Below are 27,933 nucleotides of genomic sequence, written 5' to 3'. Positions count from 1 at the left end.
TTTTACAGTAGACTACTCCACATCTATTAACAGGCATGACACTATCTGGGGTGGGTTTAGAAGCATTTAAGCTGCCTATTAGACTATGAAGGACAGTGCCTAAAAAGTACAGTCTGGGGAATCCTAATGCTCCTTAAAAGAGTCCCAGGACAACCTCGGCCATTTTTAATATCATTGTTGTTTCATTCATGAGAAGTGAAACCCACACAGAAATGTGATGAGATCACACAGTCTGATCAGGAATTTGCTATCGACTGCAAACTCACCACTTTCAAGAGAAGAAGCTTTATTGGAGATAATTACTTAATGTTTTCCTTCTACTCTAATATAGCAGTTTTAAAACTAAGATTCCTGAGGTATCATTTTCTGATATTTTCATCTAGATTTAATCTGATCTGTACTTTAGGGCCTGAATATTTTTCACACTTCACCTTCTTTGCACCCTAACTTACCTTTCCTCTTTCTTTATCTGTTAGTTTACTACATCTGTCACCTTTGGTGTCCTCTTTCTTTCACTTTTTATTATTAAATTACCTATATGGATAGAGTCTAGATTAATGAATAGAAACAAAATTAAATTTACCTTGTGCCATAGTATGACCTATAAAGTAATTTTGATCTCTATCTCATGTTGTCCACTTTAACCCCACTTGTCCGTCTCCATAGTGATAAACTGTGGCGACCCTGGCGTGCCAGCTAATGGGCTTCGCTATGGAGAAGACTTCACCATTGGTCAGAATGTTTCATTCCAGTGCCAACCGGGATATAGAATGGAGGAGGATGGGTCGCCTGTGAGGATGTGCACACAAAATGGGACTTGGAATGGAAATATGCCACTATGTACAGGTAAATTATACATTCAAACTCTTAACTCTGTTCAACCCTTAAACAGTACTTATACTGCTATTACACAGTAGCAAAACAGACCCTTTAAATTGCTCTGTTCCACTTCAGATACTCCCATTACTAAACATCCTATTAGCTCTGTTCTGGCAAACAAAAACACACATGCAGAACCTAATAATATCAACACATAAAGCTAGCTCGCTAGCTAGCATTGGCATTGCTATAAAGGCTAAAGTATATAAAAATTGTTTGGTGGTCCCTTTATTTGTGCTTTGCAGTAATGTTGTAGGTAGTTGCAGTGCTCTGCATATAACTATAAACCTTAGAGTGAACACACTGATGCAGTTAAATACATCTTTATGTTGTTTTTATTTTTATTTATATTTTTATTCTTATTTAAATCCAACAGATTTGTTCATCATTATACGACATATGTTTGTTTAATAGCAGTGGACAGATGCAAAAGTTGTGCTTTACTGTATACCCGCTGTTAGATCTATTTTACTGTCAAACAAAGCTGTAGTTAAACTTAGATAAGTTCCACTCATCAAGTCGTAGTGAAGCTGTAAAAAGTTTTACGCAAAGAAGAAACAGGGATGTTTGCAGTGCAGCACCATATACTAATTTCATGTTAGTGACTGTCAGCAACCACTTGCCAACCAGTCACAGAATAGACTTACATACAGATTACAGTGTAGCAAACAGTGGTTATCAGACAATCACTCACCAGTACTCAACAGTATGACTGTTTTATCATTTGATGATAGTACCATAGACCTGTGGTCAGGCTTGGATGAATAGGGATTTAAACAATGTTTCTTGAACATAGCTATTTTGGGGCATTTGTAGAAGATTGTGTTTTTTTTGTATGCCATAAAACAATCAAACAATATTGCTATAGAGAGGAGGTTCTGCTACAGAAAAATCCTACTTTAAGTGAGCTCCAAGTACACCTTAAACTATGTCTAACCCCAGTTTTCTCTGTATTGACAGCAGATTCTGCTAAGTTTGTAGTTAATGCCTCTAGGAAAAGAAATAACAAATGCAAGCAGTCACATCACTGTCACCTCTAATACAGCTGTTAATGTACACAAGTCTCACATGATACATTTAAACTGAATTGAATGTAAGCAGTTACTGGATGTAACTGAAAGTCTGGGAAGTCCAAGATAAGAAGATGTTTATGTTCACTTTTTACTAAAACCATAAACTTATTTTTAAATCAGTGGTTAATCGACTACTAAAACCTTAAGTCTTATTTTCTCACGTGATTTTACAGTGCAGTCATGTAAACTAAAAAAGAGCATCAACTGCAGCTGTTCTAAACAACACTTTTCCCGCTTCACTCTCTTTCCCAACCCTTCCCCCTCTTTTTCCCCCAGCTGTGACCTGCTCGGCTCCACCTGCCATCAGTAATGGGGTACTGCAGGGCAGTGACTTTGAATGGGGCAGCAGCGTGAGCTATAGTTGTTCACCTGGATATGAGCTCTCATTTCCAGCTGTTCTGACCTGTGTCGCCAATGGCACCTGGAGCGGCATGCTCCCGCAGTGCTTACGTAAGCATCACATTGAACTTTGGTTGTAAGGACACATCAATTACACCCATCACAAATGGAGCAAAATCTACTTTTGTCCTTGAACTTCCATAAAATTGAGCACATTCACCATTTCTAGCACCACAATTGAAATGGGACTTTGTGTGTTTGTCTCCGTGTTTGCAGCCAAATTTTGTGGTGACCCGGGGACTCCAGTAGGTGGTTTCAGAGAGGGACGAAGTTTCATCTATCAATCAGAAGTGTCCTTCAGCTGTGCTCCGCCTCTCATACTGGTCGGCACAGCAACTAGACTTTGTGAAAGCGATGGCACCTGGAGTGGAACGCAGCCGCGCTGTATCGGTAATCCATTCGTATTCACTTGACAACCATACAAAACATTCAGCTCATTGAAAAATGGTAATTAGGAAGACATTAGCTCATGAGAAGACGTGGTGCTCTGAACTTTTCTACACATCACTCGGCAGAGCTGTAGAAGGTCCGTTCAGTCTTTAACCTCCCAGCTTCCTCATACAGAGTCTGTGTGACATCCAATTGTGTGCACATGAGAAGAGAGCATTTGATAGATTTCACAGCGAGAGAGCGGCCGTCATCTGTGCTACCTCCTCCTGCTCTAACAAGGCAGCTCTCTAGCCAAAAACAAACAGTATTTTCAGTAGTGAGAAGTCAGCGACATGTTTAACTCCTTTTCTGAGCTACATGTGGCAAAGAGTGGCTTCAGGCAATGTCCTGACCTGACATTTCCTGGAATCCATCTGCTCTTGTTAATTATTTTAGTTTAGAGAAATTTATAGGCCTGCTAAACTTCATGCACTTGGCTGATATGTGAACTCTATAACAGGGTGTTAAATATTTACTTTTATGCTCCTTTGATTTTCCATAATAATGTGATCACTCAGTTTTAATTGCCATAAGGTAGCAAAATGACTTTAGGTCTTGGTTAGAACTGGCTATTGTTAGATTATAGCCTCTAATTGGCACAATTTTGCTTTTAAATAAAGATCAACCTTATGAATGAGTAAGTAAACAGGGAGGCTAGGAAAGCCACTTCTGCTTTAAGGTTTTAATATTTAAACTGAAACTTGGTCTCTATCGAAAAGGTCTACAGAGATATGCAATGCTGAGACCCATAGAATGCTCTACACTGTGTTTCTTAATAAATGTACAAGTTCATAAAAAAATCACCAGTGTTACTGTGCCAACTAAGTCTTCAACATGTTTAAAATACAATACCAAGGCCTATAACCTCTGCCAGAAGTTTATATAAGATTTTACTGATTGCTTTTTAACAGTTCCTGACTTCATCATCAATCATTTATCCCCACATGAGCTGGAGCACAGCCTAGCATCCCCAGGCAGGGGTGTCTTACCCACTTCAAAGTCAGGGTTAAAATTAAAAGGCGGTGTTGGTTTAGCCAACAGAGCTTCCAAACTTCTGAGTGAGATTTCTCAAGAGGTCACTCTAGTAAAATGCATATCGTCTTTTTAAATAACATATCAAAGTGTAATATTACAGACTTGTTTTTAATGTGGCCCCTTTGCGATACATACGTTTCCTTTTTGATTAATAATAATCATTAATATAATGACTTGATGTTACTTTTTTTCATTTGCTAGCTATTCTAGTGTTCGTCTGATAGCCCCCTGCCTAATGATCATGACAGTTAATGACCCAAAATTATGAACCTGACAGCCTCATTTTTGTTTACTCATGAGTATTCTGTGCCGAGCAACTGCTGTTCTTTAAAAGTTAGTGTTACATCAACTTATTGGAATAGCAATGAATAGTGACTCATTTGAGACAATCTTAATAAATGGAAGGGCAAGAGTACCTGAAAGGAGAACTTGGATATAAGTGAAAATATTGTTCCTTCCAGCGGACTCTCTCCCAAAGGCCATTTGCAAGCATACCATGCAAACATATTCCCATATGTTTTCTCTGTTGGACTGTAACAATGAAAACTCATTTGTATTACAAAACTGTGCAAAAGTCTCGAGCCACCTCTCATTTCTTTATATTTTCCTGGAAATGGGTGCAGTGTTTTATTGAAATATTTACAAGAATACAGGGAAGTAAAGTTTATGTGTCAAAACAGAGATTGAACAGTACTGATAAGCTTGAAAGTCAATATTAGGTTTGACCACCTTTTTATTCTTCAACACAACCTGACCTCTCTTAGGCAAGCTTCCTTGTCATTTCTTTAAATAGTCTCCAGGAATAGTTTTCCAGGCTTCTTGAAGGACATTCAAAGCTCTTTTTTGGATGTTGGCTGCCTTCTGTTCCAGGACAGACCATCCACTTTCTTCTACAGACATTGTAGACAATCACTATATAAGACCTGTTTTCCACTCATACATCAGCCTTGAGTGTCACCCTTCCACTGAGACCATTTGTGATGAGGCTTCAGTGAACAGTAGATGGATCAGCTGAAGGTGCTCTTCAGTTCCGCTCAGGTCTTGGCTGTATTTCTTTTTCTATTTCATAAGGACATAACTTGCAGACGTTGTTCATCTGCTGTAGATTTTTTCCTCAAAAAAAAAAAAGTTTCCTCAAACTTTTTGGGAGCACTCTGCACACCGTGGAGTGTCCCAAGCTTTTGGCTAATAGCTCTTTGGGAATTCGTTTGTTTTTGCAAAAACACTGTTTTATTCCTGTCAAATTGTGTTATCTTTTAAATTTTTCATAGATTCAACCAAAGAAAGTGAAACAAATTATGTGTGCTTTGCGATCGGCTGATCATAACAAAGAGCCTAAAAACACAAGTGGTTCTTTAGTTTTTTGTTACATGTAGACACAGCACTGGTTTATTCCCTTGAGTTAAGAGTCTTTTTATGCTATAACTATCCTTGGGTCAGTGTTAAGGGAGTTTAAGTGAGTGACTTCCTTATGCTTTAAAAATTATAAGAAAGTTTTGCTCTGTGGAAGCAAAATCTAAAAATGAGGGGTGGCTTGAGACTTTTGCACAGTATTGTATGCTGTGTGTATTATACTAGACATAAAGTCAACTTTAAAAATATATGATGTAATACTGTATACTGCATATATTGAATATCGAATTCCTTGTCTCTGAGATCTGATTGCTAGTGGTCAAAGTTCAATTAGCAACATATTAGATAAAATTCAGAATTTAAAAGTAGGGCTATAAAACCTGTTTTGGAACTTACAGCAAAAGTGCTTGCTCAGAAGTTGAGTTAACACCAGCACATGCTGTAACTTACAGTATTTAGTAAATGCCTTCAAGAAGCAGACATCCACATCCAACTTCAAACAAACGGCTGCTATCTGGGGATTAAGAAGAAATTGAGAAGGGATATTCGGCACACTTTACAAATGGTCCCTGTGAGTCAATTTACCAGCCCATGCAATGTTTAGAGCAACACTTGGCGTGTCTGATTCAGAGCAGGTGCATGGTAATGAATTTTAATAAATGAGAGCTATTGTAAATGCCAACAAAGACCTTTTTTTTCTTACTTTGCAGCACTCAATAAGGGATACAGCCACTACTTTTACAGCTGCTCAAATGGGAAACAGACTATCTGAAAACAACGGGCTGTCTTTAAATTGTTACCCCATCTGATATAAAGACTTCATCTATAACTGCTGCAATAAGAACTAGTTTCAGTTTGCTGCTGCTGCCGCTGAAGGGAGATCTTTCTGTTCTGTATCATAATTGCTTTTGTAAATGGTAAATGGTAAATGGCCTGTATTTGTATAGCGCTTTTCTAGTCCCTAAGGACCCCAAAGCGCTTGTAGACTGAGACTGTTAAACACACGCAACCACAAAGTGACTCTCGGTGTGTTTTTATGGGCAAAGTGATCTGAAGTGTGTGTGTGTTTTGGTTGATTTATTAGTTTGTGATGTTAGTGTCTGATGTGTATTACTATGTGACTGAAACAGAATGAGTTTTGACCTAAAGCAGCCTGCTCTTTAAATGAGACAGATGAGGGAAGAAGCAGTTGGCAAACGGAGGTCTGGTGACATGGAAAGACAGAAAAAGAGGGGAAAAGAGCAGTTGTACAGCGAGGTAGAAGAAGACAACAGTGAAAGAGAGGAAGAGGGCAGACAGATAGGTACAGGAAGTGAGGGAAGGAGAGAGAGAGAGGTGGAGAGTGAATCTGTCATTTCAGAAGCTGTATTGAATTGAGCTCTGCGTCAGGATGTGCTCTACATGCTGATGACCCTTCCACATGCGCACACACAAACTCACACACACACACACTTAGAGTGGGCCCTGCTTCGTTTTCTGACAAAGTGCTACTGCCCCCTGCTGTCCTGATGGCATATATAATCCACTGTTACCATGACAACAAAAGGGAGGAAAGGGAACTTGAGAGGGATGTATAACGCTGCTGCTAATTTATCTTTCTCCTATTTTTTGTGTGTAATTACTTCCACTCGTGTGCTGATCTTTTCAGAACCAACCAAAACCAGCTGCGATAACCCGGGAACACCACGCTACGGCTCCTTGAATCGGACCTATGGTTTCAAGGTAAATCTGCACTCTCAGACTAGTGCCGTGTCTTTCTACCCAAGAAGTGAACCCAGTAACTAATAGCAGCTGTTGCAAATGAAAGAGAGAGGAAAGAACGAAAGGCAGTAGAGGGAGTCAGAAAGAAAATAAAATGTTAAGACATTCCAATGCAGCGCTTTAAGATTCTTATCCACCGTGCAATGCCATCAGGGAAGCATCTTGTCAGTCCTAAACCACTTGCAGCAGAGGTGTGGACTCGAGTCACATGACTTGGACTTGAGTCAGACTCGAGTCATTAATTTTATGACTTTAGACTTGACTTGAAAAAATGTTCTAAGACTTGTGACTTGACTTGGACTTTTACACCAATGACTTGGGACTTGAATTGGACTTGAACCGGTTTACTTGAAAAGACTTGATATTTTACCCCAAATATAAAATTTAACATGCATATTATATGGAGATTGAAAATGTGACGTCATTCACGGGTAGAACCGCAAAGGATTCTGGGAACTCGTGGCAAGCGGTACTAGCGCACGCAGGCTTTCAATTAAAATCAGTTATACAGCGATAAAAAGAAACACAAAAATGTCAAGAAGCTGTTGTATTATTAACTGCAATAGCCGGTCGCATGACAGCCACGGGAAGCCGACGGGTAAAGAGATCGGTTGTTATCGGATTACGTCGTTGAAGAGAAATTGTTCGAGCCATGTTTCCGAAGTAACAAAGAGGCGACTGGATTGCAGCCATTCAAAGACCAAATATAACGTCCTAGAACACTCCAGCTCACAGGTTAGTCTGCTCCAAGCATTTACACGAAGGTCAGTCTGCTGTTGTAGTTAATGCGTCATTTTTCTTAACATAATTGGTGATATAGGTTACAAGCAAGTCTGGCGCTGAACAGAAATTGTCGCGCTATGCTCCTTTATTTATTGTGCATAAATAGTAAATTATCCTGACACAATATTGCGTTTCGCTTCTGTTATTATGGTACATTGACAAAAACATATACTTTTATTCACAGGATAAAACAGGTTTTTTGTATCACTAATTGTCCAGTACGATTACAGCATACAATATTATTGTCACTGCTACATTTCTGTGATGCTACCAGAAATTATTTCCACTACTAATTAATTACCGTTGAGCTCAAAGGTCCTATTAATAAACGGTTAAGGAATGTGTATTTATGAAGACGATTTGTGAGACTGGTAAACTTATGATACGTACGATGGTCTTTCGTTCTACACGGTGCATTTCAAGGTCCTGTACCCATCCGTCGGTAAACTGTACCTGGGCTTGTTGCAGTGACCGGAAGTTACTAAACTTCATGAGTGTATGCACTCACTCCAAGAACCGTATAATTATAAATATGCATATAAATATGCTAAGATGAGATAGCTGACTTCATCTAACTAGCAAATGTTGTCCAGGCTACGTTGGTGATACAGTTTTTTTTAATGTGTATGATATTTTTGTCATGCGATTTTAAAGCTGGTCCTACAACCGCATCCAAGAATAACATGCAGCGTATCTCAGAACTGTCGGTGAAAATTATTCTTGGAGCTAGGTTTAATTGAGCTGCATTTTAAAGAGGTGCAATTTCACAATTTGTGTATATTTTCTAAGTTCACTATTTTGTATGTGTTGAGAAAAACACAGATTTTAAAATTACATGGTCTAATATTTACATTTAGCATATAACTGCAACATTATTTTTTCGTTTGTTTTTTTTAAAGACTCGAAAGGACTTGAAATTCAAAGTTTCAGACTTGTGACTTGACTCGGACTTTTACACCAGTGACTTGAGACTCGACTCTGACTTGCCTGACATTACTTGAGACTTGACTTGAGACTTGAGGATAAAGACTTGAGACTTACTTGAGACTTGCAAAACAATGACTTGGTCCCACCTCTGACTTGCAGTATGGTAATGGCTCCAGACATACAGCCAGAGTCATAAAGAAGCATATTCAGTGACAACAGGAGCAAGGAGTCCTGCAACAGACGATTTGCCACCCACAGAGTGCTGATCTCAAACAGTGTGGGATGCTTCTGAAACTACTTGAATTCCCAAACCCAAGAACTATAGGAAATGCTTCAAGATTCTTGGAGAACAACCTGCTTACCTATTACCAAAAAATTATAGTCATTTCAACCAAATAACTAATAATTCACTGTTAATTTGTTATTTGGCAGGAAGAAAGCAAGTAAGATATTTTATAAGGATTGCTACCTGCTACCGCACAGGAGGGAAAATATCTAATGGTTGATAAATATTACAGCATTGCCAGGTAGCAAACTTCATTATATGTTTGACTTTTGATTTGTCTCAAATTAAGTCCTGATGAACGGGGAATGCAAGTTGATTTTATACTTCTAATATTTTAAGGAATACAATGGATGCTTGTGCATTTGCATTGACATGCCACAACCACAACTAAACATCTATTTTAATGTACTTCATATTAAAATACTGGTCTTTATCCACACGAATTCACCTGTTGAAATACGAGTAGCATTTATCCTAGCAGTACAACACTATGATGCTCCTCTGAAGATATTCAGACTCCTCTTTACCAATCAGATCTGTTACAATGTCTCTAATGGCTTCTGTGTGCACTTCTGTCTGTGTCCTTATGCCTAGGTTGGGAGTGTGGTGTCATTTCAGTGCCAGCCTGGTCATTTGATTCAGGGATCTTCCTCCAGAACCTGTCAGCCTGATCTAACATGGAGTGGGACGCAACCCGAGTGCATACGTACGAAACACACTGTTTCAATTTGTCAGCCGCTCACCCTTTCATCCCTTCAGACTCTCACTGAAGTGTAACAATGTATCTGTCTAAACCCTGCAGCCCACGCCTGCAAGCAGCCGGAGAGCCCACTCCATGTGGACGTGGTAGGGATGGATCTTCCTGGGTTTGGCTACACCTTGGTGTACAGCTGTCAGCATGGCTACTTCCTGGCGGGGGGTTCTGAACACAGGGTCTGCAAGAGTGACAGCACTTGGACTGGAAAGATGCCGATATGTCGGGGTAAGTACTTCTGTCCTGCTACAGTCATTTCCATTGTTCACATTTCCTTTAAGTGTATCTTTTTTTGATTATCTTATCTGGAGCATTTTAGCTTAAGTGACCAGATAGCAGTGTTTGAGCATGTTTAGCCCAAGGAGACTTTGTCACTTCACACACAGGGACAGACAAGCCATCTGGAGTAGGGGGAGATTTCCTGTTGGGTTGATCAGCCTTTGGATTGGTGGTGAGCCTGGTGGTTCAAAGGCAAAACAGATCAAAAATGTCCCATGGTGTTTTGTCCCTTTGCTAGATTTACCAGGCAGGACCATAAAGGTGAAGTCATGCATTAATCCTGCTTTATCAAGCTCAAACTACAACCTTGTGAGCCATCGCAGAAGAAATGAAAGAATTGCAACATAACCATCCCGTACTGTACATAGTTAATACTGTAAAATATCAATATCAATAACAATACACTGCCTAGCAAACAATGCTACAATTATCTCTTCGTATTGTCTCACAAATTATGAAAAATGATGGAAACACTGAACATTTGAGCCAAAAAGTTTAAAGTCCACTCTTCAAATCTCACAAAAAGGTCAATTTGGTAGGTGCTTTGATCATATAGAAGAAATCAGCATCATCTCTGCTGTAAATATATAGTTGGCACTCTTTAAAATCTTTTACTTAGTATTGACACATGCTCACACACTGTCTTTTCTGAAACCTTCCACCACGGCTACCACCCAGCTGCCCTGGAGTAGTCTTCAAAATTGGAGCACTTCTAAATCCAATTTAAGGTTCTCGGACAAATAACCTGTTCCTGGCTTGCATGTATTTGTTGCCAACAATAGCTGCATCTTGACGTGATAGTACAAGCTGCTGATGGTGAATAGAAAAAGTGTCTTGAAGCCGGTTTTAAAAGGATCTAATATACACAGCAGTTATTGGTCAGTGATCATTAACCTTATTTGCATTTCAATCTACAAGTAACCAGTAAATAGGTTTGTCTTGCTCGACCCTTTTTCGGCCCACTTCTCACTCGTCATTGTGACCAAGAGTGACTGCCGCTGCATTTTAATGTGGTTACTTGTTAGTATGAATTGCACTCTCCCCTGGATAACATGGTTGATTAGGGAGGTTGGCTGCAAACTAAAGCATTTTAAAATATTTCGTGCTGTGCCCCTGCTGCCCTGCTCAGGAGTTTTGATATGACATTATCTTCTTTTTCTCTTTCTCTGGCTGTGTGTGTAGCCGGAGAGAAGAAAAAACCTGTGAAGCCAGTAACAGGAACCCCCAGCCCCAAACTAAACGGTCAGTTCTACTACTATCTTTCCTATTCCAGTCTTTTCATTCCTTGTCTATTGTTGACTTATCTATTCCGTTTTAGTCTGGCTTAATCTGTCGTTCGATAAATTCAGCTCAGCTCCTTTTCACTCTGCTACGTTCTGCTCCACAGTGCTGCTCTTGTTTTTCTTATGCTCTTGTCGATTTTGTTGCACTTTACTGCTTTCTATGGTAGTTCTAAATAATTTATTTTTCCTCACTACACAGAGAAAGGTAAATTAACTACTGTGAAATTCTGCTCTTCTTTATGCTTGTCTTTTTCTGCCATACTGTGTGCATGAGCAGTTATATACACCAGTTTGCTACAACATTAAAACCACCTGCCTGTTGCCTGGCGAAAAGTTTAACAGAAAGAGTTAATAAAGCAAAGGCAAGGAGCCCAGTAAAAGAAGGCTTAGCTCACTCTCTCTATCCAACCACCAGGACGCCCTGCAGAGAGCAATAAAAATGTAAGTAGCATAGATAAAGGGATGAAGGCAGGGCAAAACGGCAAAGAAGAGAGCCAGTTTAGCTAACTATGTTGAGGTCAACAATGCAGCGAAAACTGAAGACAGATCATCACCTTAAGTAGTAACAGCAGACTCCACACAGGTGAGTGGCAGGAACCCCAGACAAGTCACACCCCACAAGGCCAGATTAATGACACACACAAAACTGATTCATGCAAGACAGAAAGAGAGAGGGAGACAAACAGAGAGAGAAAATGATGAGTCAGCACAGGAGGACAGTACCATCATAGGGGTTAATGCTGTTTAATGCTGATTGGTGCAGGCAGTTCTTCTCATTTTGTTTTTTAAAGATTGGAGCGGACCGTAATCTAATTCATATTCTCTTCTTTTTCGTAGTTCCAGATGATGTCTTTGCTCCCAACTACATATGGAAGGGTTCCTATAATTACCGTGGGAGGAAGCAGCCTATAACACTGAGCATCACCAGCTTTAACTCCACAACGGGGAGAGTCAATGTTACCCTTAGCAACGGCAACATGGAACTGCTCCTGTCAGGCATGTTACGCTAGGTTTAATTGTTCAGTAATCTACTGAAAGCACTTTGAGTAGATTACCACATAAGTGCTGTGACATGACAGGCCATCGTTGTAATAAAATATGCTGTATTGATCCATTGGCAAAACTGTAAGCAAGCAACCAAACAGAATTGAGAGCACTTTTATTCTTTATTGTTGCTTTTTGTTAATGATTGAAATTCATTTCTTTCTACTATGCTTCTTTGCAGCATTGTTGTACACACACATTCACTCACTCACTCACTCACTCACTCAGACAGACACTTACTCACACACATACCTCCCAGGGTCGCACAATAGCGTCAGCAGGGGGTTAAGACCCTATTAAAACACAAATCCTGTTGAAGCTAGAATTGCTTCCTGGAGTCGCAGAGTGCACAAACACCATATCACAAAACCGCGCCGCTATCAGACATTCGTCTTCTGGCTTAAAGGAGCAGCTTTAGATCAATAACAGCTAAAGCTGCACTCACACAGTCACAGAAAGGCCAGTGGCCAGTTACATAAAACTTGCATGTTTTTTTCTGTTTAAGATGTCAAGTTTTCTTTACCCAGGGAATATTTTGAAAGGCAGCAGGGGTTTGGTGTTTTGGGAAATGTGCATACTTTGTATTTTATTTCCAAAAGTGAAGCTGGAAGAATATATCAGTTAGCTATATTTGTATTAGATTGGAGACATGAAAAACAGCCGTCGCTCTCACCTTTTTATGAGTTCATGAATTGAATTTCTTCGCTTAACTTCAGTTTCCTGGTTTTCTCTTTAAAAAAAAATCATCCATTTTTTAAAATAAACATTTTCTTTATTTTGCAGCTCCATTCAGTTTGCTGTCTTCTTTGTATCCCGATAAAATGTCAGAACTAACGACATGTATTTTGCTGGTGCACCAGACAAAGTAGAAACACGTGCTGTAGGATCTAATGAACTATAGTGAGCAAGCCATTAAACCATGTACCATGTGCAAACCAAGTATAAATCACGTGTTTATTCTTCACCCTCTAGGAGTGTACAAGGCGTCCGAGGCCAGGCTGTTGCTGCTGATGTATCAGGTGAATTATGTGAACCAGGGAAACCAACTAAAAGATTCAGCCATCTCTCCCGCCAAGATTATAGATGATTCCTGGACCATGGATGGATTTGTAAGTCCCAGCCGATAAAATCAACCTAACCATATTCAGTTGAGCTGGATTTACATTGAAGCCATTTGACTTTGTGTAAATATAAGTCAGTGAAATATTTAAACTACACCAGCTATCAGAGACTACCATCTCTGCCAAGGCCAATGTTCTTTCTTGCAATTTTAAACACAGCCCTCCAGATCGGAGCCAACATTTAATGTGTCCCTTTGCCTGCCCATGCACCACCTCATCACCAGGTTTCACGACATTCGCTTTGGTAGTTTTTGTGAAATCTTGCCAAAGGAGGAAAAAGAAACTAAACAAGGCTCCCTGAAAATACACCTTATACAAAGATTTCAGCAAAACCCAAACATCATCTTCGATTCATTTGCTCTGTAGTGTTGACATGGAACCAGAAGATAACCATTCTTTGTCCCTCTGTTTTTCTCTTCACAGTTGTTTTCCTTTCCTCTCCCGCCTAAACAATTTCTCAACCGCTCTTTCTTTTTAATCTACAGGTATCAGCAGAGCCCGATGGCTCTAGTTACGTATTCCAGGGTTCTATTCAGGGAAAAGACTATGGACAGTTTGGACTGCAAAGATTGGGTAATTCTCTTTCGATTTTGCCAGCAGCACCAAATAATACTGGCTCCTTTGGAATTCAGCAATGAATGACTACAATTGATAGTAAAATCAGGCAGACTGCTTCAAACTAATTCAGTAAGTAATCTTGGAGCTTCTAGGGACTTTATTGCTGCAACAGGGACAGCCATGCAGTGCATTCTCAACAAGAGGAAAAGCTGCTCTTTAGACTTAAAAGGTTGGAGCTGTGCAAGAAGACTACAAGCTCCCGAGTCCAATGTGAGCTGCAAGTCGCCTGCAAGATGCTAAGCAGATAATAATCATTATCTGGTAGCATCCACGTCCACTTCCAATTACCAGAGCCCCTACCTTAATTATCATAGTTACAACTAATAAAAATTTGGTTGGTTATTTGCTGAACAACTTAGCTTGAAAGCCTTTTGTTCCAAACCCGCAACAATATTTCTTGTTGTATCAAATCACTTTGATGACAGTGTATTTCCTGGTTTGTCGCAGGTCTGAATATGTCGGAGAGTCAAAACTCGCCACCCCCCCAGCTTGGTACCAACAGCAGCTCTGTGGCTATCGCCATCCTGGTGCCTTTCTTTGCTCTGATCTTTACCGGTTTTGGCTTTTATCTCTACAAACAAAGGTATGTGTTGAAAAAAGTAAACCTGCACGTATCCCTTTGAAGTGTCATTCAGCTGCATTTCAGCAGCTGAAAGGAATACATTCCTGTCATTGCATCGTGGTTTCATTTGTGTTTTCCATTAACAACGTGCAAAAAGTAAAAAGGCATTGTTAACATTTTAAGAAGCTGTCTAATTCGTGATAACAATGCCTTACTCAATGGTTTGGTTGTTGCAGTGCTCAAAGACAGTTAAGTCACTGTCTGTTGCAAACTGTGCCGCAAAACAACTCTGTTTAGGAGGTGATAAATTGGATTTTTCAGAGATATGGTTTAAGCACAAATGACTTGTGTTCGCATTGTTAACAGATGCAAATAACTTCTGTTCTGCTGTTAATATCTAAAAAAAAAAAAAGGCTTGCTGAAGGAATTAGTTTTGGATGAGCTGATTGGAATCTCACTAGGCTTCCTAAAAGTGCAACACGCTCTCTAATCCTTCTTAAGGCTTGTTTACAATGCTTCTACTCTCAAGACTGCATTCTGTATTGTCCACTGGCTGCTCAGTAATGTTAACATGAATAGGCAATTAGAGCATTTCTGCTTCTTCAATGGTGTATTTATGATTTCTTTATGTGTGTGGTTTTCTTTGTTGTTTTTTTTCACAGAACCACACCAAAAACACAATACACAGGATGCTCAGTCCATGAAAACAACAACGGCCAGGCCGCCTTTGAGAACCCCATGTACAACACCAACGCCAAGGCTGTGGAGGGGAAGGCTGTTAGGTTTGATCCAAATCTAAACACCGTATGCACCATGGTTTGAGGATCGACTGACCTTACTTGAATTTAATGACTCAGATATCCAATGGGACCACGGCCGGTAAGAGACGACGAAAGACAAAAGCTCCGTGCTTCGATGCAAACTTCACCATGAACGACATGGTCTGCACACTGATTACAAAAGACCTTCATTCCCAGTCCAGAAACCTAATCGAACCCAGCTCTCCAGCTGAAACCAAAACCCAGCATTGGTTTCCGTCACTGAAAGCATTTTGTATCCGCAAATGAAATTTGAACAAGTATGAACACAAAAGGTCTGCTGCCTTTGATAGAAGCAAGCAGCCAGTGTGAACTCAATGGGAGATGTAACATCAAGAGATGGAAAGGGATACTACTGAATGGAAAACCATACTGGCTATTATCTGTCTCTAACCCCAAGACTCAGCGGGTCACGGATTCTTTATAATTGGATTCCAAACCAGATACATCCATTATACTCTAACCTCTTATTTAACCTCTCTCACTATCTATAATATGAGTACTAATGATTAAGCCATGACCTGCTAGTTGGACATCATGACATGTTATCACAACCCAATGCCAAATTTTGTATGTCACACAAAGTTGTGAAGAGGACCCAGAGTGGGATCTATGATCACTTGTGCCTGGAGAAAGAGAGCGCACATCATCAGAGCCCAGCTGTAGTTTGAAATCAAAGAGATAATCCGCTAAAAAATATTTTTCATATGTAACATGTTGTCAAACTGACTGTATTAAACAGGTCCTTAAATATGGAAAAAAAAAAAGAACAAACGTAATCACAATGACCACAGATGGGGAGATGTGACATGAAGATGATGTCATAAAAGACACTGTGATGTTAAGAAAACTGTTTCTATCTATTTGGTTTCAACACTGACAGTACAAAGAGAACACTGTCACCAGCAGACCATCAGTAAACCGGACTAATGCTTTGTGAAGAGGAAACTATGTCTGAAACAACCATGGAATACAACACCCTAACAGCCAGACAGGACAACCTCCTGTCTCCATTACAACCAGAGGCTGGTATTACCAGCCAGTATTTGTCTTTTTTTCTATTGAAATGGGATCTAAGATGGCTAATGTTAGCAGACAGTTGCAAAAGTTGCTTTGAAAAGAGACTAACTCCTAAGCGAAGGATAAGGGCATCCTTGGAGATGGAGCTGTAATCCTAACTGAACTGGGATTAGAGCACAGCAAAACTAAAAGGAGTCTAAAGGGGAGCTAGCACTTAGAGAACGGATGAGAGACTGTCTCATCTAAAGGATAAACTGCCTCTTCCCATCCAATGGATAAGAGAGGAGGCTAAGGAGATGGAGACAGACCCTAACTGAACTGGAAGTAGACTAAGGGAGTCATTAAGAGAAAAAAGAAGATTTTGAAATTGTAACCCAGCCAATCAGAGCCTGTCTAACCTGAAATCATTTACTGGGAGAGGTCAGCCCTCCCTCTACATAATGAATCAGATCAGACAGAATATGAGGTAAGATGTTCCTGATCCTGCGAATTTAAATGGATTTTGACCAGAAAGACACTAAATGGATACAGAGGACTCTGATGGACTAACAAAGAGAAAGACTTTGACAAACAGAGAAAGCTCTGGCACTAAAGCACATTTCATGGGAACACTACCTGTCTGCCCGCTGAGAGATGGACTAGCATAGGGACGGAAAGGTTACTGACAGGGTGAATGACAGACACAAATGATGACAGGTACACATACAAAATCTGGAGAGTCAGGTAGAGACAAGTGGTATTAACAGTCATGCAATGAGACAGACAGGTTCAAAGAAGATGAGCCTGGTCTCGGACTGTTGCAGGCTCCATCCATGTCTCCACTTCACAGACAGTTTAAACACAGATTTACAGGCTTACAGAAGGACAGACAGGAGGCAGAGACAGACATGAACTGATAGACAGGCTAAAAGAAAGGCAACAAGGTTGTAACCCTACAATTGTGGACACTGTTCCACTGTAATTCTGCACTCTGAGAGTGCTTATCTTCTTTCTTTCTTACTGCTGCAGAATCTTCTGATCTGTAAATCTATTGCATATATATATTCGGGAGCATTCACCACCTATATTTTTGTGCTATATATTTACCACAGGGGAGGGGCTAAAGGGTAAAGACAGATTATAGCAGAGTTTTTAGAAAAAAAGAAAGAAACATCGGAATAAAAGACATAATTACGTGCTATTCACAGAAGTCACAAGCAGTATTTTGGTTTCTTTGTAACATTAAGCTGGTTTATTTGAATTCATTCTGTATTTTGAAGACCCTCACACATGCACCGTCTTTCCCACTGGGGCAATTATGAGCATCAGTGGTATTGTTGTTGTCGTTACTGTTGAGATGCAAGGTTTGCCAGCAACAATTATGCTTTTTAAATGGGTTTTAGTCTACATTTATCACAGGTGGCAGATTTCCAAAACATGTTAGAGTTTGTACTTGTTTGCCATTTTTCCGAATCCTGCACTGGAGATGTTGGACAATAAAAATATGTAATTATCTCCACTGACACACCAACAACATTTTAAGGGTGAAGCTAAAGACAGCGTAACAGCTGGGATTTCTGAACTAGCTGGCGCAGTGAGGACACAGAAAATAGTGAATTAAAACTCTTGTACTTTTAAAAATAGCTGTTTATTTAGTTATGTTTTAAATCTATAATAGATTACTAGTATACTTCAAACCTTTGTCATCATGGCAACACAGAAAATCGAGCTTTTAATGGAGCCCATTTGTTTGATAGACAAACTCTCATCCAGCTCCGTCTCTGGATATTTTTATCATCTCTTACAGTACAAGGCCACAATAAAAGAAAACATACAATTGGGCTGAAGTGCTTATTAACAATGAAAACTGATAAAATTGCCCAAAATTGAGTTTTTAAATAGATATATTGATCAAATTTGAGTTACATAACATGTCATATTGTGTTTCTATTATATATTTTATATAAGGAAACGGGACAAACATAAAAGAGATTAACAAATACTTGCAATACTTAGGATCTGTTTTTCAATACACTTCAGAATTATGACAATTTTTAAATAAATTTTATTTAGTTGCAAAACATACACAGTTTAATCTGCAGGAACCAGGATGTTATATCTCACTTGTGGCAGCTAAATGTGTCTGTTGCCACATAAAGTGTGTATAAATTAAAGACTACTTAAATTACATATTATTAGTAGATGTTGTTTGATAGTTGGTGCACCAACAAATAGATGATGCTTTTTGTTAAGCCCAAAACATGTTTTAAATGGTAAATGGCCTGTATTTATATAGCGCTTTACTAGTCCCTAAGGACCCCAAAGCGCTTTACATATCCAGTCATCCACCCATTCACACACACATTCACACACTGGTGATGGCAAGCTACATTGTAGCCACAGCCACCCTGGGGCGCACCGACAGAGGCGAGGCTGCCGGACACTGGCGCCACCGGGCCCTCTGACCACCACCAGTAGGCAACGGGTGAAGTGTCTTGCCCAAGGACACAACGACCAAGACTGTCCAAGCCGGGGCTCGAACTGGCAACCTTCCGATTACAAGGCGAACGCCCAACTCTTGAGCCACGATCGCCCGTTTTAAGGACAATATATGAGGAAAATATGATTAAATAGACAACTTGATGGCCTTCTTGTAAAGTGATGCAGCAAAGCTACTATTAAAAAATATATTCAGCTCACAGCACACATGGCATCTGAACCCTACGTATGGATTTCTTTCGTGTCTCAGTATCTTACTCAGGATGCCTTCAGTGTGAATCAGAATCACACCACAGACAGACCTGATCGTCTTTAGGTGATCTTACAATCTATTTTGCCCGTTTTCTAACATCCACATCATGTTAAATCAGTAGACCCCATTTGACTCTTTAGGTTTAAAGGTTTGCATTATCTTTGGCACTACAAGTCTCCAACATGAGTGTTGCTCAACAACAGACAGATTTTAATGACACGCATGTCTGTGTTCAGTGAATGTCAAATCTTATAATCTATTTATAATCATGAACTGACCCATTTATCATAATGCTCGACTATTTGAAGCCAACGCTTGTTTTGTTCTTTTTCTTATTTCATGCATATTGCATAAAAGCAGCCATATGATCTCAATTTTATATATTTATTTATTTTTTGTTGTGATTGTTGTTGTTCCAGTGTGATCTGCCACCTTTTGATAAACACTCTGCAACGTTTTCTATATTTTGCCCCTATCTGCCACTGTTGTTGCACTTGATATCAGCCTTTCTAATGATTTCATGTACCATAAATGAACCACTGCTGAGAGATGAGTAGATGTTTGAGTTTTTGTATGAAACCTTTCAGAGTAAATCAACTATCACGAGGGAAGGGCCTGGTAGTAAACCATATTAATTGGTCTTAACAGGAGGCAGAAATAGAAGTATCAATCAGCATTAGTCATTGTTTTGCAGCTTTGTTGCTCATTGAATAAAAGTGTTTGTTTTTGTTGTTTTCTTTTTGAAGAATCTGGTTTCACGAACGAGAGGCTGAATTTTGTTAGTTTTGGGGTCCCGCACATGATGGATAACTAGACTTTTTAATGAGTCTGGGTGCCAGGGTGAACAAAAACATCCACTTTGTTTTAAGAACCCCCGCTGCTGTGACCACAGGCGCCAACCACATCCAGCTGACAAGAAAACTCCTTTTAAAGTCGTTACTGATTTAAAGGCAAAGGTAGCTGCGGCTTCCTTGTTTATCCATGCTGTGACTGTGCCGCACTTCATCGCTATCATGACATCGTTTCTTATTACAGGTCGGATTGATTGTTACCGCTCTTGTGGTTGTTGTTGTTGCTTTTGTTGCCGTTTCTTCAGTATGAATCTGACACAGTGCCTACCAAAAACCACGAGACCCTCCCTTTCACTCTGTCTCACACGCACGCACACATGCATACATACAAACACACACACCTGCTCCAGCGCCCTCTGCTCCCCTCACTCATCATCAGAGGTCATTTTTTTCTAAGCTTCAGTCTATTTTGCCACAAGCTTTTCCTACTGACTGACCGCAATAAGACCCTTGTGATTTGAAAGACTTAAAGCCGTTCCTGCCTGGGGGACATTGGAAATATTCACCATTTGAGAAAAAAAAAGAAAGATGAAATATAGAATAAAAAAGTGTTTTGTACAGAAATATATTTTTATGATGAAATCATTTGTAAAATGTATGACTCTATTATGTAAATTTTCAATGCAATGTAAAATTAAAAAAGGCTAATTGCTTTTGTAAAAAAAGAAAGTGTGTTTTTCATTATTGTCTCGTTACTTTTAATGACTTTCTGAAAACTGGAAATTGTAACCACTTTAGCTGAGTTATGCCTAGCAAACACCTGAACATATTTCTCTTTATGAGGAAAGCAGCGTTGAGGCTACAGCTTAAAATATGTGAGATTAAGTGTTGCAGTGTAAATTGATGTGAAATTTAAATGTTGCTTTAGGTGCAAATGTGACTTGAAAACTAGTTTTCAAAGTCAGGAAATCCCTTGCAGGGGAAATACAGCAGGCGCAATGTGTACTGAAATGAATATAAATACAGCGTCGCTACAGTATCTCACCTTGAGATGAGCGCCCTAAACTTCTTCCATTCAAGAACCGTGGAAGTTCTTATCACTGGAAATCCAACATTATTATTTGCTGCTGCACCTTGCTGGAAAAGAAGCAAGAAATAGGGAAGAGGAGACAGCGCAGTTTTCACTGGTCAAAAGGTAGTTAAGCAAAGGCATGCACACATTTGTTCACGTATATGCAGTAACAATAGGAAATTAGAAGAGCCACTTCATGTTACGATATAGCAGAATCTGCATCTGGCTAATATTCCCTTTACAGGTGAAGAAGACCCCGACATACTTAAGCATATTCATTTAAGGCATATCAAGAGCATCGATACCTGCGCTGGTATTGGTATTGAATCGATACTAGCACAATTGGATCGATACTTTGCTTCTATTCGCTAAGTTTAGTATGTAGCTTGTTGAATAGTGTTAAATTAATTAATTTTTTAGAAATAAAAGTTTTGTGTTGACTGTCACGTGTGGTGTATTTATATCTTATACATTTAAAAAACAGAAGTTGACTCAAAGTGCTTTAACATAAATAGACACCCAGAGTGGAAAGCAGTGCAAATAAATGTAAACTCGGCTTCTCATGACACTCATCTTTTATCAAGATGGATGTCACATTTAACCTGAGACTGAATTTTGTGTAATTTCTATACAAAACTTAACACAAATATGAAAAAAAGTTTTCAAACCAGGCTCCAGATGCTTTCAGCGTCAACTCCAGACCGCCGACAGGTCTCGCACACAACAGCCATTTTATCACTTGACGCATACTGCTCCGACTGCTAAGGTCACTACCTGGGTTATGCCATGTCGCAAGTTTTTTGAGGTGCTTTTGTGATACTTAATGGATCAGATTACATTTTTTTTCTCCTCGATATCCGATCCAGTAATTTAGGTCAGGATTGGACCGATACTGTATATCGGATTGGCCCATCCCTAATATGTATTAAGGCCATGGTAACTACATAAATTGCAAAAAACAGAAAATAAAAGTGCAAAAAACTACAAAAAAATTGAAAATCGTTTTTGTTTTCTTTTTGTTTTTTACACATATTTCTAGTTAGAGAAATTTCAGAGGTATATCTCTCAAAACTGTAAATGCAAAAAGTTGCACAAAATAGTTTCCAACCACAGGAAATTTAATTTACATTTTAAGTGTCTTCATAGTTTTCTTTTTGAGATACATCATTTTTTTTATATATAGTGCAGGAAAAACAAAATAAACGAAATAAATATTATAATGCAAATTTAGCATGTGCATCAGAATAAACTATTTCCAACAGTGTCATTTGAGTTCTAAGCATCCCAGTAACTATACAGAAAAGCATGAAGTCAAACATGACTTTTAAAAACACCTGTATAGCTTTATTAATGCCCGAAGGGGAAAAAAACTACGTTTCCCCACGAGATATAACGTCACTTCCGGTTTTGGCAGGTAATCCGATTATTAAGTGATGATGTGACGAATCCTACTTCCGGGCCTAAAGTAGTCTGCGTTTAATATGGCTTTTGTGTTGTTAACGTGTTTAATGTTATGTATTTTCTTCTATTTAATCTCAAAAGCTCCTAAAACAGTCAGTGATCACCGTTGACCTCTCTCGGCTTTTATTACCGCTAATCATTTATTTAAGCTCAGTTTTTAAAATAATAATAATGGATTGGATTTATATAGCGCTTTTCTAGGCACCCAAAGCGCTTTACAATACCACTATTCATTCACTCTCACATTCATACACTGGTGGAGGCAAGCTACAGTTGTAGCCACAGATGCCCTGGGGCAGACTGACAGAAGCGAGGCTGCCATATCGCGCCATCGGCCCCTCTGGCCAACACCAGTAGGCAAGTAGGGTAAAGTGTCTTGCCCAAGGACACAACGACCAGGACAGAGAGCCCAGGGATCGAACCGGTGACCTTCCGGTTACAGATGCGATTCCCAACCCAGCCCATGCAGCAGTATATGAATGACTGACCTCGTATTGTGGATGGATTATCTCAGTTGTTCTCCTGGCTGAAGTTTGGTCCTTTTACAGCATCCTGCCATGCGATTACATTTGTTCCTGACCACCACGTTAACTTTTATCGAGTGGAAAAAAAGTTAGCTTGTTTATATTATGCTAACATAGCTGTGTCGCTAGCGGTCACGTAGCACATCATTATATACCAGCCAAGGCTGGACTGGGACAAAAAATCGCCCCGGGCATTTTGACTAGAGACCGGCCCACCAGGATAAAGATTGAAAATGTGACGTCATTCAGGGGTAAAACTGCAAAGGATTCTGGGAACTTGTGGCAAGAGGTACTAGCGCACGCAAGCTTTCAATTGAACTCAGTTACACAGCGATAAAAAGAAACACAAAAAATGGCAAGAAGCTGTTGTATTATTAACTGCAACAGCCGGTCGCATGACAGCCACGGGAAGCCGATCGTTTTTTTTTAAATCGGATTACGTCGTTGAAGAGAAATGTTTTAAGCCATGTTTCCGAAGTAAGAGCCTACGGATGGTCTGGATATACCAAATATAACGTCCCAGAACACTCCAGTTCACATGTTAGTCTGCTCCAAGCATTCCCACAAAGGTCAGAGTTTTTAGTCGTTAATACGTCATTTTTCTTAACATAATTGGTGATATAGGTTACAAGCAAGTCTGGCGCTGAACAGAAATTGTCGCTATGCTCCTTTATTTATTGTGCATAAATAGTGAATTGTCCTGACACGATATTGCGTTTCGCTTCTGTTATTATGGTACATTGACAAAAACATATACGTTTATTCACAGGATAAAACAGTTTTTTTGTATCACTAATTGTCCAGTGCGATTACAGCATACAGTATTATTGTCACTGCTACATTTCTGTAATGCCTACCAGAAATTATTTCCACTACTAATTAATTACCGTTGAGCTCAAAGGTCCTATTAATAAACAGTTAACGAATGTGTATCTATGAAGATGATTTGTGAGACTGGTAAACTTACCTTTGTTCGTACGATGGTCTTTCGTTCTACACGGTGCGTTTCAAGGTCCTGCACCCATCCATCAGTAAACTGTACCTGGGCTTGTTGCAGTGACCTGAAGTTACTAAACTTCATGAGTGTATGCACTCACTCCAAGAACCGTGTAATTACAAATATGAGCGTGGTGAAAGTTGGGCAGCACGCTAAGGTATTTTGTCCCTCTGTGTGCTCGTAAGGGTCTAACCCTTTCACTGGTTTGATTTTTCCTCGTATCTTTTCTTTGTCTTTTCGTCGAGTCTGTCTTTGTACGGACCGGCATTGTTCTCCTTCGTTTTGTACATTCCTTTTTTGTGCGGCAAAGAAAAACAAGAAGGTATTGGAACCGGAGAATGAACGTTTTGCGATGCTGCAAATGCTTGCGTTTGATGCGGTACTTGGATTGTTTTGCCACGAGTTCCCGGCATGCAATGCGCGAAAATCACGTGATTGCTAAACAAGGGGGCGGGTGCATTCGGCCTCCTCGGCTGTAATTGGTCCAGCCCAGAGTCGATCATGACCAATTGGCCAATCCAACACCTTTCATTATATATACCCTTCCTAAAAAAAAAAAATAAAAAAAAATAAAAAAAAAAAATCCATCGGCCCATAAAAACAAAAAATCGCCAGCGGCCCACCGGGCAAATGCCAGGTACGCCCGATGGCCAGTCCAGCTATGATACCAGCTAGCCCAACTTCAGTAACCCTGCAAACGTCACTGCTGTTTAGTTTCTTGTCTTCATTCATGCTGGAAGTGATAACAGAGCTGTACGTTTTCATTTGTTTCCAAAACCCCGCAGTCAGGACATGCTATATTGTATTTAGATGGAAGCTAGCGAGCTAACTCCCTGCTAACTTCTAACTCCGTTAAATGTCATAAATTCCGTTTTCATGGATGCCTGGATGTTAAACTCAGTTGTTACACCTGAACAACGCTGATAATTTTATTAAAGATGAAAGACTTAAGACAGTGTTTTAACTCTCAGTAATGCCACAGTGATCATTTGATATATGGACCTGCAGCGGAGTTGAGGCTCAGACACGGCTAGTGATGTCAGACTGAATGATCGGATGGCGGACATGCGATCGTTCCTGCTGATGTCCAACTTAGGAAGTGTTATGAACAGCTGATCAGATCGGCAAAGTCAGGAATATAATTTTTCTGTTGCTGCAAGCGCTTTTTATGCAATTTTTGCAAAGCCATATGTGGAAGGAAAACGTGACCTAGGACAAGCTGAATGCATAAGATGCAAGTATAACTCTTCAAGTTTCCTATGCAAAAAAATAAAAAAAAATTTTAAAAATTGCGTTAGTTTATGTGGATGCACTTCTACCGGGATTTAAAAATAGTTATGCAAAACTGAGCGTTCCCACTCCAGTAGGCCTTAAAGGGTTAAAGACATTTAAGGTGTCCAAAAAAAAAGTTTCAAATTGCCTGAAAACTGAACGTTGTGGTTGTTTTATTAATTAACCGAGAATGCAAAATAAATAAATAAAGTTAAATTTTCATATGTGAATAAAAGGCCAAAGAAAATAAAATTTGTTGGCTACTGTGGCACTATGTTAAAGGCAGAGACATGAAAATAGTAGCCCCCCATTTTATTTGATGCTCAGAGACATTTTCTTTTAGTAAGGCCACTGCAATGTAAGTTTTACTGTTGTATAAGTTCCGCCAGCAGAGGGCGCTCGGTCCTGTACGCATCGGTAGCTGACGCTACACTAGAAGAAGTAGTGTCAGTGGCGAAGAGGCAGCGTACGGCCTGCGCGCCAAAGAGAACTGATTGTCTTATTTTTCTGTTTTTACAGGTAAGCTGGGTGGTTGATAATATAAACAGATGTTATAAAAGTGACAGACAGCAGTGGCGATTAATGATAAATGTCTTGTGTGTGGCGAATGTTAAGCTAAAGAGCTAATTTCCAAGTTGGTCCAGTTGTTAGCCTGTGCCGATCCAAGTGTTAGACTGTACCGAAACTGTGAGCTCGGTGCAGGTGTATTTTTGGGTTAAAGCCACAAGATCTATATTTTGCACAATAAGAGAAAGTGTGAATTGTTTTATGTTTAGTTCATGAAGAGTGAATGCTATAGAAATATGTTAAGAAAAACATTTATTTGAAAGGGATCTAGTTTATTAAATACACTTAAGAAGACAGGTTCATAAATAGATTAAAACAGTAGTAAAAACAAGATAAAACTGTAATGAGTTCACTATGTTGTTCATGTGTATAGTAAAATGTATTTGTGTGATTTAACCAGTTTACAAAGGTGGTGCATGTGAATATGAAACTGTATAAGTTACTTGTATAAAGTAATGTCAGCTACACTAGAAGAAGTAGTGTCAGTGGTGAAGAGGCAGCATACGGCCTGCGCGCCAAAGAGAACTGATTGTCTTATTTTTCTGTTTTTACAGTTTTCTGTAAAAATAAATATGTTGCACGGGAGATGAGTTGGCCCATCATTTCAACAGTGTAACACTACATTTAGCTAAATTTTTCAAAATGTCAGTGTAGATGTAATAATAATAATAATAATAATAATAATAATAATAATGGATTGGATTTATATAGCACTTTTCAAGGCACCCAAAGCGCTTTACAGTGTCACTATTCATTCACTCTCGCATTCACACACTGGTGGAGGCAAGCTACGGTTGTAGCCACAGCTGCCCTGGGGCAGACTGACAGAAGCGAGGCTGCCATATCGCGCCACATATCGATGTGGACAAAACCTTAGCTGGGCAACTCCATCTGTTGATAGTTAAGTAAATTACTGTTGGTCAGATGAGTAATCATCTGTATTGGTAATAATCTGTAATGTCTGTCAGCTGCCAGGGACCTCTACTTCAGCTGAAGATGAGAACGATGCCTCTACAGCTCTGAAACTGCAACCACCAGCTTTTCGTTTGGTTAAATGTTGCTCTGAGGGAAACTAGTTGTTAAGGAGATGTAACTAAAATAACTAAATGGCTCACAGTCTCTGGTCTAATTCATCCCAAAGGTTTTCTTTTTGGTTGAGGTCAAGACTCAGGCCAGTTAAGTTCTTCCACACCAAACTCACTCATCCAGGTCTTTATGGACCTTGCTTTATCCACTGGTGTGCAGTCATGTTGCACACCAGTGGGGCCATCCCCAACTGCACAAAGTTGGGAGCATGAAATTGTTCAAAATGTCTTGGTATGCTGCAGCTTTAAGAGTTCCTTTTACTGGACAAGTACTGTTGGTAACTCCTGGCAGCCATCAAACCCAGACTAGTTTATAGGATGTCAGGCGGAGAAGCATGATTTGTCCCTCCAAAGAACATGAGTCAGCTGCTCGGCCATGGAAATCTCCTACACACCAGTAACAAACTACATTTTTACTAGTGGCCACTTGATACTGCCTGTAAAAGTGAGTAAATCCCATGAGCTCCAACTTTATGGCATTAAAAAAGCATGTTTACAGCCTGGTGTAACAGTTGGCTTTTCCTGCGAAAGATAAGTTCTCACTTCTCATAAACTCCATTTGCATTATTTTTTATGGCTCATCCACCTCGATACCTGACTTAAGTGTGGCTGGTTTGATTGGCAGACACTGACACCACTGGTGCTTGGTAGACATCTGAAACAAAATCAAATAAAGAATTCAGGAAGGTGGGATCTACTGTGGTTGAAATTGTACTTTCAGATACAGAAAAATAAAAAAACATAAATAAAATCTACGTAGACACTTTTATGTTCTTTCAGCATCCTGTTTTGTATGTTTTTTTTCTGGTTTTTCTCATTCGTATGTTTGTCAGTGCAAACATTGAAGACCGAGATCATCAAATAATTTATCTGAACAGGTTTCACGTCTTGTGCTACATGGTGACAGATGAAATGTGTATTTGTAAACTGGTGAATACTCAATGTTAGCAGAGACGCTTGATTGTGTTGCTGACAGTTTTATAAGAGAAGTGTGTAGGGTACCATTTGC

The 27,933-nt window shown here is 39.5% G+C and overlaps 2 protein-coding genes across 3 annotated transcripts in view; both read left to right on the top strand.

Annotated features, from left to right (window-relative positions):
* The window catches only part of csmd3b (CUB and Sushi multiple domains 3b), a 416,246-nt gene extending 395,721 nt beyond the window's left edge, over positions 1–20,525 (top strand). Inside the window, exons 61-72 of the mRNA XM_080862956.1 lie at positions 667–846; positions 2,229–2,402; positions 2,568–2,741; positions 6,817–6,890; positions 9,520–9,631; positions 9,728–9,907; positions 11,141–11,200; positions 12,079–12,237; positions 13,258–13,394; positions 13,892–13,979; positions 14,472–14,607; positions 15,249–20,525. Of these exons, the coding sequence (XP_080719082.1) occupies positions 667–846; positions 2,229–2,402; positions 2,568–2,741; positions 6,817–6,890; positions 9,520–9,631; positions 9,728–9,907; positions 11,141–11,200; positions 12,079–12,237; positions 13,258–13,394; positions 13,892–13,979; positions 14,472–14,607; positions 15,249–15,408 (1,634 nt within the window). The 3' untranslated portion in view covers positions 15,409–20,525. The remainder of the gene's footprint in view (positions 1–666; positions 847–2,228; positions 2,403–2,567; positions 2,742–6,816; positions 6,891–9,519; positions 9,632–9,727; positions 9,908–11,140; positions 11,201–12,078; positions 12,238–13,257; positions 13,395–13,891; positions 13,980–14,471; positions 14,608–15,248) is intronic.
* Positions 20,526–25,718: 5,193 nt separating this feature from the next.
* Positions 25,719–27,933, top strand: part of LOC308384404 (teashirt homolog 1-like) — a 174,549-nt gene continuing 172,334 nt past the window's right edge. For both annotated transcript variants that reach the window (XM_080862946.1, XM_080862947.1), the window contains exon 1: positions 25,719–25,791. The gene's annotated coding sequence lies outside the window, so the exon portion shown is untranslated. The remainder of the gene's footprint in view (positions 25,792–27,933) is intronic.

This window comes from Rhamphochromis sp. 'chilingali', assembly GCF_963969265.1.
Source record: "Rhamphochromis sp. 'chilingali' genome assembly, chromosome: 17".
Classification (NCBI taxonomy): domain Eukaryota; kingdom Metazoa; phylum Chordata; class Actinopteri; order Cichliformes; family Cichlidae; genus Rhamphochromis; species Rhamphochromis sp. 'chilingali'.
This window is presented reverse-complemented; position numbering and strand designations above follow the sequence as displayed.